Source organism: Staurois parvus, unplaced genomic scaffold (genome assembly GCF_062004578.1).
Source record: "Staurois parvus isolate SC_StPar_1 unplaced genomic scaffold, SC_StPar_1.0 ptg000161l, whole genome shotgun sequence".
NCBI classification, from domain to species: domain Eukaryota; kingdom Metazoa; phylum Chordata; class Amphibia; order Anura; family Ranidae; genus Staurois; species Staurois parvus.
In genome coordinates, this window is record NW_028317957.1 from 19,290 (window position 1) to 35,890 (window position 16,601).

Sequence of the window (16,601 nt, forward strand, 5' to 3'; positions counted from 1 at the left end):
TGATAACTCTGGCATTAGGGTGCAGACACATAGAGATACCTCCGCCATCTCTCCCGATCACTCCTCCTCGTACTGGATTCAGATCAGTGATAACTCTGGCAGTAGGGTGCAGACACAGATACCTCCACCATCTCTCCCGATCACTCCTCTCCTCCTGAATTCAGATCAGTGATAACTCCGGCAGTAGGGTGCAGACACAGAGATACCTCCACCATCTCTCCCGATCACTCCTCTCCTCGTACTGGATTCAGATCAGTGATAACTCCGGCATTAGGGTGCAGACACAGAGAGATACCTCCACCATCTCTCCCGATCACTCCTCTCCTCCTGAATTCAGATCAGTGATAACTCCGGCAGTAGGGTGCAGACACATAGAGATACCTCCACCATCTCTCCCGATCACTCCTCTCCTCGTACTGGATTCAGATCAGTGATAACTCCGGCAGTAGGGTGCAGACACATAGAGATGCCTCCACCATCTCTCCCGATCACTCCTCTCCTCGTACTGGATTCAGATCAGTGATAACTCCGGCAGTAGGGTGCAGACACCGATACCTCCACCATCTCTCCCGATCACTCCTCTCCTCGTACTGGATTCAGATCAGTGATAACTCCGGCATTAGGGTGCAGACACACAGATACCTCCACCATCTCTCCCGATCACTCCTCTCCTTGTACTGGATTCAGATCAGTGATAACTCCGGCAGTAGGGTGCAGACACATAGAGATACCTCCACCATCTCTCCCGATCACTCCTCTCCTCCTGGATTCAGATCAGTGATAACTCCGGCAGTAGGGTGCAGACACATAGAGATACCTCCACCATCTCTCCCGATCACTCCTCTCCTCGTACGGGATTCAGATCAGTGATAACTCTGGCAGTAGGGTGCAGACACAGTGAAATACCTCCACCATCTCTCCCGATCACTCCTCTCCTCGTACGGGATTCAGATCAGTGATAACTCCGGCAGTAGGGTGCAGACACCGATACCTCCACCATCTCTCCCGATCACTCCTCTCCTCGTACTGGATTCAGATCAGTGATAACTCCGGCATTAGGGTGCAGACACAGATACCTCCACCATCTCTCCCGATCACTCCTCTCCTCGTACTGGATTCAGATCAGTGATAACTCTGGCATTAGGGTGTAGACACACAGAGATACCTCCACCATCTCTCCCGATCACTCCTCTCCTTGTACTGGATTCAGATCAGTGATAACTCCGGCAGTAGGGTGCAGACACACAGAGATACCTCCACCATCTCTCCCGATCACTCCTCTCCTCGTACGGGATTCAGATCAGTGATAACTCCGGCAGTAGGGTGCAGACACAGAGATACCTCCACCATCTCTCCCGATCACTCCTCTCCTCGTACTGGATTCAGATCAGTGATAACTCCGGCATTAGGGTGCAGACACACAGATACCTCCACCATCTCTCGCGATCACTCCTCTCCTTGTACTGGATTCAGATCAGTGATAACTCCGGCAGTAGGGTGCAGACACACAGATACCTCCACCATCTCTCCCAATCACTCCTCTCCTCCTGGATTCAGATCAGTGATAACTCCGGCAGTAGGGTGCAGACACACAGATACCTCCACCATCTCTCCCGATCACTCCTCTCCTCGTACGGGATTCAGATCAGTGATAACTCCGGCATTAGGGTGCAGACACACAGAGATACCTCCACCATCTCTCCCGATCACTCCTCTCCTTGTACTGGATTCAGATCAGTGATAACTCCGGCAGTAGGGTGCAGACACCGATACCTCCACCATCTCTCCCGATCACTCCTCTCCTCGTACGGGATTCAGATCAGTGATAACTCCGGCATTAGGGTGCAAACACACAGATACCTCCACCATCTCTCCCGATCACTCCTCTCCTTGTACTGGATTCAGATCAGTGATAACTCTGGCATTAGGGTGCAGACACACAGAGATACCTCCACCATCTCTCCCGATCACTCCTCTCCTCCTGGATTCAGATCAGTGATAACTCCGGCAGTAGGGTGCAGACACACAGATACCTCCACCATCTCTCCCGATCACTCCTCTCCTCGTACTGGATTCAGATCAGTGATAACTCCGGCAGTAGGGTGCAGACACACAGAGATACCTCCACCATCTCTCCCGATCACTCCTCTCCTTGTACTGGATTCAGATCAGTGATAACTCTGGCATTAGGGTGCAGACACACAGATACCTCCACCATCTCTCCCGATCACTCCTCTCCTCGTACGGGATTCAGATCAGTGATAACTCCAGCATTAGGGTGCAGACACACAGATACCTCCACCATCTCTCCCGATCACTCCTCTCCTCGTACTGGATTCAGATCAGTGATAACTCCGGCAGTAGGGTGCAGACACATAGAGATACCTCCACCATCTCTCCCGATCACTCCTCTCCTCCTGGATTCAGATCAGTGATAACTCCGGCAGTAGAGTGCAGACACATAGAGATACCTCCACCATCTCTCCCGATCACTCCTCTCCTCGTACGGGATTCAGATCATTGATAACTCCGGCATTAGGGTGCAGACACACAGAGATACCTCCACCATCTCTCCCGATCACTCCTCTCCTCCTGGATTCAGATCAGTGATAACTCCGGCATTAGGGTGCAGACACACAGATACCTCCACCATCTCTCCCGATCACTCCTCTCCTCCTGGATTCAGATCAGTGATAACTCCAGCAGTAGGGTGCAGACACACAGATACCTCCACCATCTCTCCCGATCACTCCTCTCCTCGTACTGGATTCAGATCAGTGATAACTCCGGCAGTAGGGTGCAGACACACAGAGATACCTCCACCATCTCTCCCGATCACTCCTCTCCTCGTACTGGATTCAGATCAGTGATAACTCCGGCAGTAGGGTGCAGACACACAGAGATACCTCCACCATCTCTCCCGATCACTCCTCTCCTCGTACGGGATTCAGATCAGTGATAACTCCGGCATTAGGGTGCAGACACACAGATACCTCCACCATCTCTCCCGATCACTCCTCTCCTCGTACGGGATTCAGATCAGTGATAACTCCGGCAGTAGGGTGCAGACACACAGATACCTCCACCATCTCTCCCGATCACTCCTCTCCTTGTACTGGATTCAGATCAGTGATAACTCTGGCAGTAGGGTGCAGACACATAGAGATACCTCCACCATCTCTCCCGATCACTCCTCTCCTCGTACGGGATTCAGATCAGTGATAACTCCGGCAGTAGGGTGCAGACACAGAGATACCTCCACCATCTCTCCCGATCACTCCTCTCCTCGTACGGGATTCAGATCAGTGATAACTCCGGCAGTAGGGTGCAGACACAGATACCTCCACCATCTCTCCTGATCACTCCTCTCCTCGTACTGGATTCAGATCAGTGATAATTCCGACATTAGGGTGCAGACACAGAGATACCTCCACCATCTCTCCCGATCACTCCTCTCCTCCTGGATTCAGATCAGTGATAACTCCAGCATTAGGGTGCAGACACACAGAGATACCTCCACCATCTCTCCCGATCACTCCTCTCCTCGTACGGGATTCAGATCAGTGATAACTCCGGCATTAGGGTGCAGGCACACAGAGATACCTCCACCATCCCTCCCAATCACTCCTCTCCTCCTGGATTCAGATCAGTGATAACTCCGGCATTAGGGTGCAGACACACAGATACCTCCACCATCTCTCCCGATCACTCCTCTCCTCGTACTGGATTCAGATCAGTGATAACTCCGGCAGTAGGGTGCAGACACAGAGATACCTCCACCATCTCTCCCGATCACTCCTCTCCTCCTGGATTCAGATCAGTGATAACTCCGGCATTAGGGTGCAGACACACAGAGATACCTCCACCATCTCTCCCGATCACTCCTCTCCTCCTGGATTCAGATCAGTGATAACTCCGGCAGTAGGGTACAGATACCTCCACCATCTCTCCCGATCACTCCTCTCCTCGTACTGGATTCAGATCAGTGATAACTCCGGCAGTAGGGTGCAGACACCGATACCTCCACCATCTCTCCCGATCACTCCTCTCCTCGTACGGGATTCAGATCAGTGATAACTCTGGCAGTAGGGTGCAGACACAGTGAAATACCTCCACCATCTCTCCCGATCACTCCTCTCCTTGTACTGGATTCAGATCAGTGATAACTCTGGCAGTAGGGTGCAGACACACAGAGATACCTCCACCATCTCTCCCGATCACTCCTCCTCGTACTGGATTCAGATCAGTGATAACTCTGGCATTAGGGTGCAGACACACAGATACCTCCACCATCTCTCCCGATCACTCCTCTCCTCGTACGGGATTCAGATCAGTGATAACTCCGGCATTAGGGTGCAGACACACAGAGATACCTCCACCATCTCTCCCGATCACTCCTCTCCTCCTGGATTCAGATCAGTGATAACTCCGGCAGTAGGGTGCAGACACACAGATACCTCCACCATCTCTCCCGATCACTCCTCTCCTCGTACTGCTTTCAGATCAGTGATAACTCTGGCAGTAGGGTGCAGACACATAGAGATACCTCCACCATCTCTCCCGATCACTCCTCTCCTCGTACTGGATTCAGATCAGTGATAACTCTGGCAGTAGGGTGCAGACACAGAGATACCTCCACCATCTCTCCCGATCACTCCTCTCCTCCTGAATTCAGATCAGTGATAACTCCGGCAGTAGGGTGCAGACACAGAGATACCTCCACCATCTCTCCCGATCACTCCTCTCCTCGTACTGGATTCAGATCAGTGATAACTCCGGCATTAGGGTGCAGACACAGAGAGATACCTCCACCATCTCTCCCGATCACTCCTCTCCTCCTGAATTCAGATCAGTGATAACTCCGGCAGTAGATACCTCCACCATCTCTCCCGATCACTCCTTCCTCGTACTGGATTCAGATCAGTGATAACTCCGGCAGTAGGGTGCAGACACACAGAGATACCTCCACCATCTCTCCCGATCACTCCTCCTCGTACTGGATTCAGATCAGTGATAACTCTGGCATTAGGGTGCAGACACACAGATACCTCCACCATCTCTCCCGATCACTCCTCTCCTCGTACTGGATTCAGACCAGTGATAACTCCGGCAGTAGGGTACAGACACACAGAGATACCTCCACCATCTCTCCCGATCACTCCTCCTCGTACTGGATTCAGATCAGTGATAACTCTGGCATTAGGGTGCAGACACACAGATACCTCCACCATCTCTCCCGATCACTCCTCTCCTCGTACTGGATTCAGACCAGTGATAACTCCGGCATTAGGGTGCAGACACAGAGAGATACCTCCACCATCTCTCCCGATCACTCCTCTCCTCCTGAATTCAGATCAGTGATAACTCCGGCAGTAGATACCTCCACCATCTCTCCCGATCACTCCTTCCTCGTACTGGATTCAGATCAGTGATAACTCCGGCAGTAGGGTGCAGACACACAGAGATACCTCCACCATCTCTCCCGATCACTCCTCCTCGTACTGGATTCAGATCAGTGATAACTCTGGCATTAGGGTGCAGACACACAGATACCTCCACCATCTCTCCCGATCACTCCTCTCCTCGTACTGGATTCAGACCAGTGATAACTCCGGCAGTAGGGTACAGACACACAGAGATACCTCCACCATCTCTCCCGATCACTCCTCCTCGTACTGGATTCAGATCAGTGATAACTCTGGCATTAGGGTGCAGACACACAGATACCTCCACCATCTCTCCCGATCACTCCTCTCCTGGATTCAGATCAGTGATAACTCCGGCAGTAGGGTACAGACACACAGATACCTCCACCATCTCTCCCGATCACTCCTCTCCTGGATTCAGATCAGTGATAACTCTGGCAGTAGGGTGCAGACACCGATACCTCCGGCTTCTCTCCCAATCACTCCTCTGTGTATCCGGGGCGTTTGAACTTTTTTGGTCACCATACTAACGTAGATCCAACATTCATATCACAATTGTAGGCAGGAGAGTTTCTTATCGGGGGTCCTAGGAATGTGAGTGTGTGGCGGCAGGGTTTGTATGACGTGGAGGACGTTGAGCGTACAATGTGCACACAGAGTGAAGGTCCTTCACATTGCATGACGTCTTCATGGTAGAAGCTGACAGAAAAAATCTTTTGTCTTTCAGATTCGTTTGTGAACAGCCAGGAATGGACTCTGAGTCGCTCCGTGCCCGAGCTCAAAGTGGTAAGATTCAGCGTGTGTGAGGAGATTGATGTCTACGAATGGGGCGTCAGGGCGCACACAGGGCGCGTTAGTCGTCGGGTCATGCAATTACGGGATATAGATAAAGAGAATATGGAAAGGTTGTGCGTGCTGCGTTCACACAGCGGAGCGCGTAATTATTGATGAAGGTTCTATATATTTATCAGGACAATGTGGTCCACTTATGGCACCATTATTGAAAATTGCTCTGTTTGTGTCCCATCGGTAGTTTGTTTGCAAAGTGTGACGCCCTTCATTGCCATCTGTTCTGTACGATCCGAAACAGGACGAAAAATCTCCTGATTGTAGAGCAGCTTATGATGAAGAACTTCCATCAATCAGATGCCTCCATCACGTGTTTCACTGGTGGCGATTGGTCATGTGATTGTGCCCAACATAAAGTCTCCCATCTCTGGTGACCATTGTAAGGTCTCCGACCTCTGGTGACCATTGTAAGGTCTCCGACCTCTGGTGACCATTGTAAGGTCTCCCATCTCTGGTGACCATTGTAAGGTCTCCCATCTCTGGTGACCATTGTAAGGTCTCCCATCTCTGGTGACCATTGTAAGGTCTCCCATCTCTGGTGACCATTGTAAGGTCTCCCATCTCTGGTGCCCAGTAGTAAGGTCTCTGATCTCTGGTGCCCAGTAGTAAGGTATCCGATCTCTGGTGCCCAGTAGTAAGGTGTCCGATCTCTGGTGCCCAGTAGTAAGGTATCCGATCTCTGGTGCCCAGTAGTAAGGTGTCCGATCTCTGGTGCCCAGTAGTAAGGTGTCCGATCTCTGGTGCCCAGTAGTAAGGTGTCCGATCTCTGGTGCCCAGTAGTAAGGTGTCCGATCTCTGGTGCCCAGTAGTAAGGTGTCCGATCTCTGGTGCCCAGTAGTAAGGTCTCCGATCTCTGGTGCCCAGTAGTAAGGTGTCCGATCTCTGGTGCCCAGTAGTAAGGTGTCCGATCTCTGGTGCCCAGTAGTAAGGTGTCCGATCTCTGGTGCCCAGTAGTAAGGTGTCCGATCTCTGGTGCCCAGTAGTAAGGTGTCCGATCTCTGGCGCCCAGTAGTAAGGTGTCTGATCTCTGGCGCCCAGTAGTAAGGTGTCTGATCTCTGGCGCCCAGTAGTAAGGTGTCTGATCTCTGGTGCCCAGTAGTAAGGTCTCCCATCTCTGGTGCCCAGTAGTAACGTCTCCGATCTCTGGTGCCCAGTAGTAAGGTCTCCGATCTCTGGTGCCCAGTATTAAGGGCTCCGATCTCTGGTGCCCAGTAGTAAGGTCTCCGATCTCTGGTGCCCAGTAGTAAGGGCTCCGATCTCTGGTGCCCAGTAGTAAGGGCTCCGATCTCTGGTGCCCAGTAGTAAGTTCTCCCATCTCTGGTGCCCAGTAGTAAGTTCTCCCATCTCTGGTGCCCAGTAATAAGGTCTCCCATCTCTGGTGCCCAGTAATAAGGTCTCCCATCTCTGGTGCCCAGTAATAAGGTCTCCCATCTCTGGTGCCCAGTAGTAAGGTGTCCGATCTCTGGTGCCCAGTAGTAAGGTCTCCCATCTCTGGTGCCCAGTAGTAAGGTCTCCCATCTCTGGTGCCCAGTAGTAAGGTCTCCCATCTCTGGTGCCCAGTAGTAAGGTCTCCCATCTCTGGTGCCCAGTAGTAAGGTCTCCCATCTCTGGTGCCCAGTAGTAAGGTCTCCCATCTCTGGTGCCCAGTAGTAAGGTCTCCCATCTCTGGTGCCCAGTAGTAAGGTCTCCCATCTCTGGTGCCCAGTAGTAAGGTCTCCCATCTCTGGTGCCCAGTAGTAAGGTCTCCCATCTCTGGTGCCCAGTAGTAAGGTCTCCCATCTCTGGCGCCCAGTAGCAAGGTCTTTGATCTCTGGTGCCCAGTAGTAAGGTCTCTGATCTCTGGTGCCCAGTAGTAAGGTATCCGATCTCTGGTGCCCAGTAGTAAGGTATCCGATCTCTGGTGCCCAGTAGTAAGGTATCCGATCTCTGGTGCCCAGTAGTAAGGTGTCCGATCTCTGGTGCCCAGTAGTAAGGTGTCCGATCTCTGGTGCCCAGTAGTAAGGTGTCCGATCTCTGGTGCCCAGTAGTAAGGTGTCCGATCTCTGGTGCCCAGTAGTAAGGTGTCCGATCTCTGGTGCCCAGTAGTAAGGTGTCCGATCTCTGGTGCCCAGTAGTAAGGTGTCCGATCTCTGGTGCCCAGTAGTAAGGTGTCCGATCTCTGGCGCCCAGTAGTAAGGTGTCCGATCTCTGGCGCCCAGTAGTAAGGTATCCGATCTCTGGCGCCCAGTAGTAAGGTGTCTGATCTCTGGTGCCCAGTAGTAAGGTCACCCATCTCTGGTGCCCAGTAGTAAGTTCTCCCATCTCTGGTGCCCAGTAGTAACGTCTCCGATCTCTCGTGCCCAGTAGTAAGGTCTCCCATCTCTGGTGCCCAGTAGTAAGGTCTCAGATCTCTGGTGCCTAGTAGTAAGGTTTCCGATCTCTGGTACCCAGTAGTAAGGTGTCCGATCTCTTTTGCCCAGTAGTAAGGTCTCTGATCTCTGGTGCCCAGTAATAAGGTCTCCCATCTCTGGTGCCCAGTAGTAAGGTCTCCCATCTCTGGTGCCCAGTAGTAAGGTCTCCCATCTCTGGCGCCCAGTAGCAAGGTCTTTGATCTCTGGTGCCCAGTAGTAAGGTCTCTGATCTCTGGTGCCCAGTAGTAAGGTATCCGATCTCTGGTGCCCAGTAGTAAGGTATCCGATCTCTGGTGCCCAGTAGTAAGGTATCCGATCTCTGGTGCCCAGTAGTAAGGTCTCCGATCTCTGGTGCCCAGTAGTAAGGTATCCGATCTCTGGTGCCCAGTAGTAAGGTATCCGATTTCTGGTGCCCAGTAGTAAGGTGTCCGATTTCTGGTGCCCAGTAGTAAGGTGTCCGATCTCTGGTGCCCAGTAGTAAGGTGTCCGATCTCTGGTGCCCAGTAGTAAGGTGTCCGATCTCTGGTGCCCAGTAGTAAGGTCTCCGATCTCTGGTGCCCAGTAGTAAGGTGTCCGATCTCTGGTGCCCAGTAGTAAGGTGTCTGATCTCTGGCGCCCAGTAGTAAGGTGTCTGATCTCTGGCGCCCAGTAGTAAGGTGTCTGATCTCTGGTGCCCAGTAGTAAGGTCTCCCATCTCTGGTGCCCAGTAGTAACGTCTCCGATCTCTCGTGCCCAGTAGTAAGGTCTCCCATCTCTGGTGCCCAGTAATAAGGTCACCCATCTCTGGTGCCTAGTAGTAAGGTTTCCGATCTCTGGTGCCTAGTAGTAAGGTCTCCCATCTCTGGTGCCCAGTAGTAAGGTCTCCCATCTCTGGTGCCCAGTAGTAAGGTGTCCGATCTCTGGTGCCCAGTAGTAAGGTCTCTGATCTCTGGTGCCCAGTAATAAGGTCTCCCATCTCTGGTGCCCAGTAGTAAGGTCTCCCATCTCTGGTGCCCAGTAGTAAGGTCTCCCATCTCTGGTGCCCAGTAGTAAGGTCTCCCATCTCTGGTGCCCAGTAGTAAGGTCTCCCATCTCTGGTGCCCAGTAGTAAGGTCTCCCATCTCTCGTGCCCAGTAGTAAGGTCTCCCATCTCTGGTGCCCAGTAGTAAGGTGTCCGATCTCTGGTGCCCAGTAGTAAGGTGTCCGATCTCTGGTGCCCAGTAGTAAGGTGTCCGATCTCTGGTGCCCAGTAGTAAGGTCTCCGATCTCTGGTGCCCAGTAGTAAGGTGTCCGATCTCTGGTGCCCAGTAGTAAGGTGTCCGATCTCTGGTGCCCAGTAGTAAGGTGTCCGATCTCTGGTGCCCAGTAGTAAGGTGTCCGATCTCTTTTGCCCAGTAGTAAGGTGTCCGATCTCTGGTGCCCAGTAATAAGGTCTCTGATCTCTGGTGCCCAGTAGTAAGGTGTCCGATCTCTTTTGCCCAGTAGTAAGGTCTCTGATCTCTGGTGCCCAGTAATAAGGTCTCCCATCTCTGGTGCCCAGTAGTAAGGTCTCCCATCTCTGGTGCCCAGTAGTAAGGTCTCCCATCTCTGGCGCCCAGTAGCAAGGTCTTTGATCTCTGGTGCCCAGTAGTAAGGTATCCGATCTCTGGTGCCCAGTAGTAAGGTATCTGATCTCTGGTGCCCAGTAGTAAGGTATCCGATCTCTGGTGCCCAGTAGTAAGTTCTCCCATCTCTGGTGCCCAGTAGTAACGTCTCCGATCTCTCGTGCCTAGTAGTAAGGTTTCCGATCTCTGGTACCCAGTAGTAAGGTGTCCGATCTCTTTTGCCCAGTAGTAAGGTCTCTGATCTCTGGTGCCCAGTAATAAGGTCTCCCATCTCTGGTGCCCAGTAGTAAGGTCTCCCATCTCTGGTGCCCAGTAGTAAGGTCTCCCATCTCTGGCGCCCAGTAGCAAGGTCTTTGATCTCTGGTGCCCAGTAGTAAGGTCTCTGATCTCTGGTGCCCAGTAGTAAGGTATCCGATCTCTGGTGCCCAGTAGTAAGGTATCCGATCTCTGGTGCCCAGTAGTAAGGTATCCGATCTCTGGTGCCCAGTAGTAAGGTATCCGATCTCTGGTGCCCAGTAGTAAGGTCTCCTATCTCTGGTGCCCAGTAGTAAGGTATCCGATTTCTGGTGCCCAGTAGTAAGGTGTCCGATTTCTGGTGCCCAGTAGTAAGGTGTCCGATCTCTGGTGCCCAGTAGTAAGGTGTCCGATCTCTGGTGCCCAGTAGTAAGGTGTCCGATCTCTGGTGCCCAGTAGTAAGGTGTCCGATCTCTGGTGCCCAGTAGTAAGGTCTCCGATCTCTGGTGCCCAGTAGTAAGGTGTCCGATCTCTGGTGCCCAGTAGTAAGGTGTCCGATCTCTGGTGCCCAGTAGTAAGGTGTCCGATCTCTGGTGCCCAGTAGTAAGGTGTCCGATCTCTGGTGCCCAGTAGTAAGGTGTCCGATCTCTTTTGCCCAGTAGTAAGGTCTCTGATCTCTTGTGCCCAGTAATAAGGTGTCCCATCTCTGGTGCCCAGTAGTAAGGTCTCCCATCTCTGGTGCCCAGTAGTAAGGTCTCCCATCTCTGGCGCCCAGTAGCAAGGTCTTTGATCTCTGGCGCCCAGTAGTAAGGTCTCTGATCTCTGGTGCCCAGTAGTAAGGTTTCCGATCTCTGGTGCCCAGTAGTAAGGTATCCGATCTCTGGTGCCCAGTAGTAAGGTATCCGATCTCTGGTGCCCAGTAGTAAGGTCTCCGATCTCTGGTGCCCAGTAGTAAGGTCTCCGATCTCTGGTGCCCAGTAGTAAGGTATCCGATCTCTGGTGCCCAGTAGTAAGGTATCCGATTTCTGGTGCCCAGTAGTCAGGTGTCCGATTTCTGGTGCCCAGTAGTAAGGTGTCCGATCTCTGGTGCCCAGTAGTAAGGTGTCCGATCTCTGGTGCCCAGTAGTAAGGTGTCCGATCTCTGGTGCCCAGTAGTAAGGTGTCCGATCTCTGGTGCCCAGTAGTAAGGTGTCCGATCTCTGGTGCCCAGTAGTAAGGTGTCCGATCTCTGGTGCCCAGTAGTAAGGTGTCCGATCTCTGGTGCCCAGTAGTAAGGTGTCCGATCTCTGGTGCCCAGTAGTAAGGTGTCCGATCTCTGGTGCCCAGTAGTAAGGTGTTCGATCTCTGGTGCCCAGTAGTAAGGTGTCCGATCTCTGGTGCCCAGTAGTAAGGTGTCTGATCTCTGGTGCCCAGTAGTAAGGTCACCCATCTCTGGTGCCCAGTAGTAAGTTCCCCCATCTCTGGTGCCCAGTAGTAAGTTCTCCCATCTCTGGTGCCCAGTAATAAGGTCTCCCATCTCTGGTGCCCAGTAATAAGGTCACCCATCTCTGGTGCCCAGTAGTAAGGTGTCCGATCTCTGGTGCCCAGTAGTAAGGTGTCCGATCTCTGGTGCCCAGTAGTAAGGTGTCCCATCTCTGGTGCCCAGTAGTAAGGTGTCCCATCTCTGGTGCCCAGTAGTAAGGTGTCCCATCTCTGGTGCCCAGTAGTAAGGTGTCCCATCTCTGGTGCCCAGTAGTAAGGTGTCCCATCTCTGGTGCCCAGTAGTAAGGTGTCCCATCTCTGGTGCCCAGTAGTAAGGTGTCCGATCTCTGGTGCCCAGTAGTAAGGTGTCCGATCTCTGGTGCCCAGTAGTAAGGTCTCCGATCTCTGGTGCCCAGTAGTAAGGTCTCCGATCTCTGGTACCCAGTAGTAAGGTCTCCGATCTCTGGTGCCCAGTATTAAGGGCTCCGATCTCTGGTGCCCAGTAGTAAGGGCTCCGATATCTGGTGCCCAGTAGTAAGGGCTCCGATCTCTGGTGCCCAGTAGTAAGGGCTCCGATCTCTGGTGCCCAGTAGTAAGTTCTCCCATCTCTGGTGCCCAGTAGTAAGTTCTCCCATCTCTGGTGCCCAGTAATAAGGTCTCCCATCTCTGGTGCCCAGTAATAAGGTCTCCCATCTCTGGTGCCCAGTAGTAAGGTGTCCGATCTCTGGTGCCCAGTAGTAAGGTCTCCCATCTCTGGTGCCCAGTAGTAAGGTCTCCCATCCCTGGTGCCCAGTAGTAAGGTCTCTGATCTTTGGTGCCCAGTAGTAACGTCTCCGATCTCTCGTGCCCAGTAGTAAGGTCTCCCATCTCTGGTGCCCAGTAATAAGGTCACCCATCTCTGGTGCCTAGTAGTAAGGTTTCCGATCTCTGGTGCCTAGTAGTAAGGTCTCAGATCTCTGGTGCCCAGTAGTAAGGTCTCCCATCTCTGGTGCCCAGTAGTAAGGTCTCCCATCTCTGGTGCCCAGTAGTAAGGTCTCCCATCTCTGGTGCCCAGTAGTAAGGTCTCCCATCTCTGGTGCCCAGTAGTAAGGTCTCCCATCTCTGGTGCCCAGTAGTAAGGTCTCCCATCTCTGGTGCCCAGTAGTAAGGTCTCCCATCTCTGGTGCCCAGTAGTAAGGTCTCCCATCTCTGGTGCCCAGTAGTAAGGTCTCCCATCTCTGGTGCCCAGTAGTAAGGTCTCCCATCTCTGGTGCCCAGTAGTAAGGTCTCCCATCTCTGGTGCCCAGTAGTAAGGTCTCCCATCTCTGGTGCCCAGTAGTAAGGTCTCCCATCTCTGGTGCCCAGTAGTAAGGTCTCCCATCTCTGGCGCCCAGTAGCAAGGTCTTTGATCTCTGGCGCCCAGTAGTAAGGTCTCTGATCTCTGGTGCCCAGTAGTAAGGTGTCCGATCTCTGGTGCCCAGTAGTAAGGTGTCCGATCTCTGGTGCCCAGTAGTAAGGTGTCCGATCTCTGGTGCCCAGTAGTAAGGTGTCCGATCTCTGGTGCCCAGTAGTAAGGTGTCCGATCTCTGGTGCCCAGTAGTAAGGTCTCCGATCTCTTTTGCCCAGTAGTAAGGTCTCTGATCTCTGGTGCCCAGTAATAAGGTCTCCCATCTCTGGTGCCCAGTAGTAAGGTCTCCCATCTCTGGTGCCCAGTAGTAAGGTCTCCCATCTCTGGCGCCCAGTAGTAAGGTCTCTGATCTCTGGTGCCCAGTAGTAAGGTATCCGATCTCTGGTGCCCAGTAGTAAGGTATCCGATCTCTGGTGCCCAGTAGTAAGGTCTCCGATCTCTGGTGCCCAGTAGTAAGGTATCCGATCTCTGGTGCCCAGTAGTAAGGTATCCGATTTCTGGTGCCCAGTAGTAAGGTGTCCGATTTCTGGTGCCCAGTAGTAAGGTGTCCGATCTCTGGTGCCCAGTAGTAAGGTGTCCGATCTCTGGTGGCCAGTAGTAAGGTGTCCGATCTCTGGTGCCCAGTAGTAAGGTCTCCGATCTCTGGTGCCCAGTAGTAAGGTGTCCGATCTCTGGTGCCCAGTAGTAAGGTGTCCGATCTCTGGTGCCCAGTAGTAAGGTGTCCGATCTCTGGTGCCCAGTAGTTAGGTGTCCGATCTCTGGTGCCCAGTAGTAAGGTGTCCGATCTCTGGTACCCAGTAGTAAGGTGTCCGATCTCTGGTGCCCAGTAGTAAGGTGTCCGATCTCTGGTGCCCAGTAGTAAGGTGTCCGATCTCTGGTGCCCAGTAGTAAGGTGTCCGATCTCTGGTGCCCAGTAGTAAGGTGTCCGATCTCTGGTGCCCAGTAGTAAGGTGTCCGATCTCTGGTGCCCAGTAGTAAGGTGTCCGATCTCTGGTGCCCAGTAGTAAGGTGTCTGATCTCTGGTGCCCAGTAGTAAGTTCCCCCATCTCTGGTGCCCAGTAGTAAGTTCTCCCATCTCTGGTGCCCAGTAGTAAGTTCTCCCATCTCTGGTGCCCAGTAATAAGGTCACCCATCTCTGGTGCCCAGTAGTAAGGTGTCCGATCTCTGGTGCCCAGTAGTAAGGTGTCCGATCTCTGGTGCCCAGTAGTAAGGTGTCCCATCTCTGGTGCCCAGTAGTAAGGTGTCCCATCTCTGGTGCCCAGTAGTAAGGTGTCCCATCTCTGGTGCCCAGTAGTAAGGTGTCCCATCTCTGGTGCCCAGTAGTAAGGTGTCCGATCTCTGGTGCCCAGTAGTAAGGTGTCCGATCTCTGGCGCCCAGTAGTAAGGTCTCCGATCTCTGGTGCCCAGTAGTAAGGTCTCCGATCTCTGGTGCCCAGTAGTAAGGTCTCCGATCTCTGGTGCCCAGTATTAAGGGCTCCGATCTCTGGTGCCCAGTAGTAAGGTCTCCGATCTCTGGTGCCCAGTAGTAAGGGCTCCGATCTCTGGTGCCCAGTAGTAAGGGCTCCGATCTCTGGTGCCCAGTAGTAAGTTCTCCCATCTCTGGTGCCCAGTAGTAAGTTCTCCCATCTCTGGTGCCCAGTAATAAGGTCTCCCATCTCTGGTGCCCAGTAATAAGGTCTCCCATCTCTGGTGCCCAGTAATAAGGTCTCCCATCTCTGGTGCCCAGTAGTAAGGTGTCCGATCTCTGGTGCCCAGTAGTAAGGTCTCCCATCTCTGGTGCCCAGTAGTAAGGTCTCCCATCTCTGGTGCCCAGTAGTAAGGTCTCTGATCTCTGGTGCCCAGTAGTAAGGTCTCTGATCTTTGGTGCCCAGTAGTAAGGTCTCTGATCTCTGGTGCCCAGTAGTAAGGTCTCCGATCTCTGGTGCCCAGTAGTAAGGTCTCCCATCTCTGGTGCCCAGTAGTAAGGTCTCCCATCTCTGGTGCCCAGTAGTAAGGTCTCCCATCTCTGGTGCCCAGTAGTAAGGTCTCCCATCTCTGGTGCCCAGTAGTAAGGTTTCTGATCTCTGGTGCCCACTAGTAAGGTCTCCGATCTCTGGTGCCCAGTAGTAAGGTCTCTGATCTCTAATGCCCAGTAGTAAGGTCTCCGATCTCTGGTGCCCAGTAGTAAGGTGTCCGATCTCTGGTGCCCAGTAGTAAGGTCTCCCATCTCTGGTACCCAGTAGTAAGGTCTCCGATCTCTGGTGCCCAGTAGTAAGGTCTCCCATCTCTGGTGACCAGTAGTAAGGTCTCCGATCTCTGGTGCCCAGTAGTAAGGTCTCTGATCTCTGGTGCCCAGTAGTAAGGTCTCCCATCTCTGGTACCCAGTAGTAAGGTCTCTCATCTCTGGTGCCCAGTAGTAAGGTCTCCCATCTCTGGTGCCCAGTAGTAAGGTCTCCCATCTCTGGTGCCCAGTAGTAAGGTCTCCCATCTCTGGTGCCCAGTAGTAAGGTCTCCCATCTCTGGTGCCCAGTAGTAACGTCCCTTCACAGTCCTACGTCTCTGAATATCCTCCGGTGTCCTCCAAGGAACGCCAAGCATGTTAATCATCTAAAAATCTGATGAGTTCAGTTACATTGTACCGCATTTTGGAAGCGTCTCTAGAATTTCCCCGGACAAGTAGATTGGGGCCCCGATTTAGTCCCTGGACAAGTAGATTGGGGCTTCTATTTAGTCCCCGGACAAGTAGATTGGGGCTTCTATTTAGTCCCCGGACAAGTCGTTTTTTCAGACGTTTCTACCCCCTGGCTCTGGCATTTCTGAGTTGTGGGTCTCTCTTCAGTTGGTGGGTTAGGATGACCTTCTCAGCTTTCTCTTAGTCCATGGCTGGCCACCAACATTGGTCTTCATGTCTCCAAACTGGGGATGACCGGAATTTCCACGGCCAAAAGGCGTCTGCCAAAAATACTACCCTCGACCTTCGGCTGATATGAAAATAGGCACCGATACAGGGGCCAAAACTAGCCCCGCCCCCCGGTGGTTCTCCGCCTTACCTGACAACCCATCCAACGGTCCCGACACTGGGCATAGACATCTGTGAAGGAAAGATGGTCTCCACACATCTCTATGCCCTTGGAGGACCAGAGCGACGTCACTTCCGGTTCCTGCACCTTGAAAGCAAGGCCATAAAGAGGACCTGTCACTGCCTATTTCTGTCGCGGGATTTTGCATTCCTTGTCATAGGAATAAATGTGATTTTAAAAAAAAAAGTAAGAAAATAGTTTAAAATGCCCCG

General features: G+C 52.6%; 1 protein-coding gene across 1 annotated transcript in view; it reads left to right on the forward strand.

The window, feature by feature from the left end:
- The window catches only part of LOC149463050 (arf-GAP with GTPase, ANK repeat and PH domain-containing protein 1-like), an 85,377-nt gene that overhangs the window by 16,506 nt on the left and 52,270 nt on the right, over window positions 1-16,601 (forward strand). The window contains exon 2 of the mRNA XM_089675988.1: window positions 6,154-6,212. Coding sequence (XP_089532114.1) covers window positions 6,154-6,212 — 59 coding nt within the window. The remainder of the gene's footprint in view (window positions 1-6,153; window positions 6,213-16,601) is intronic.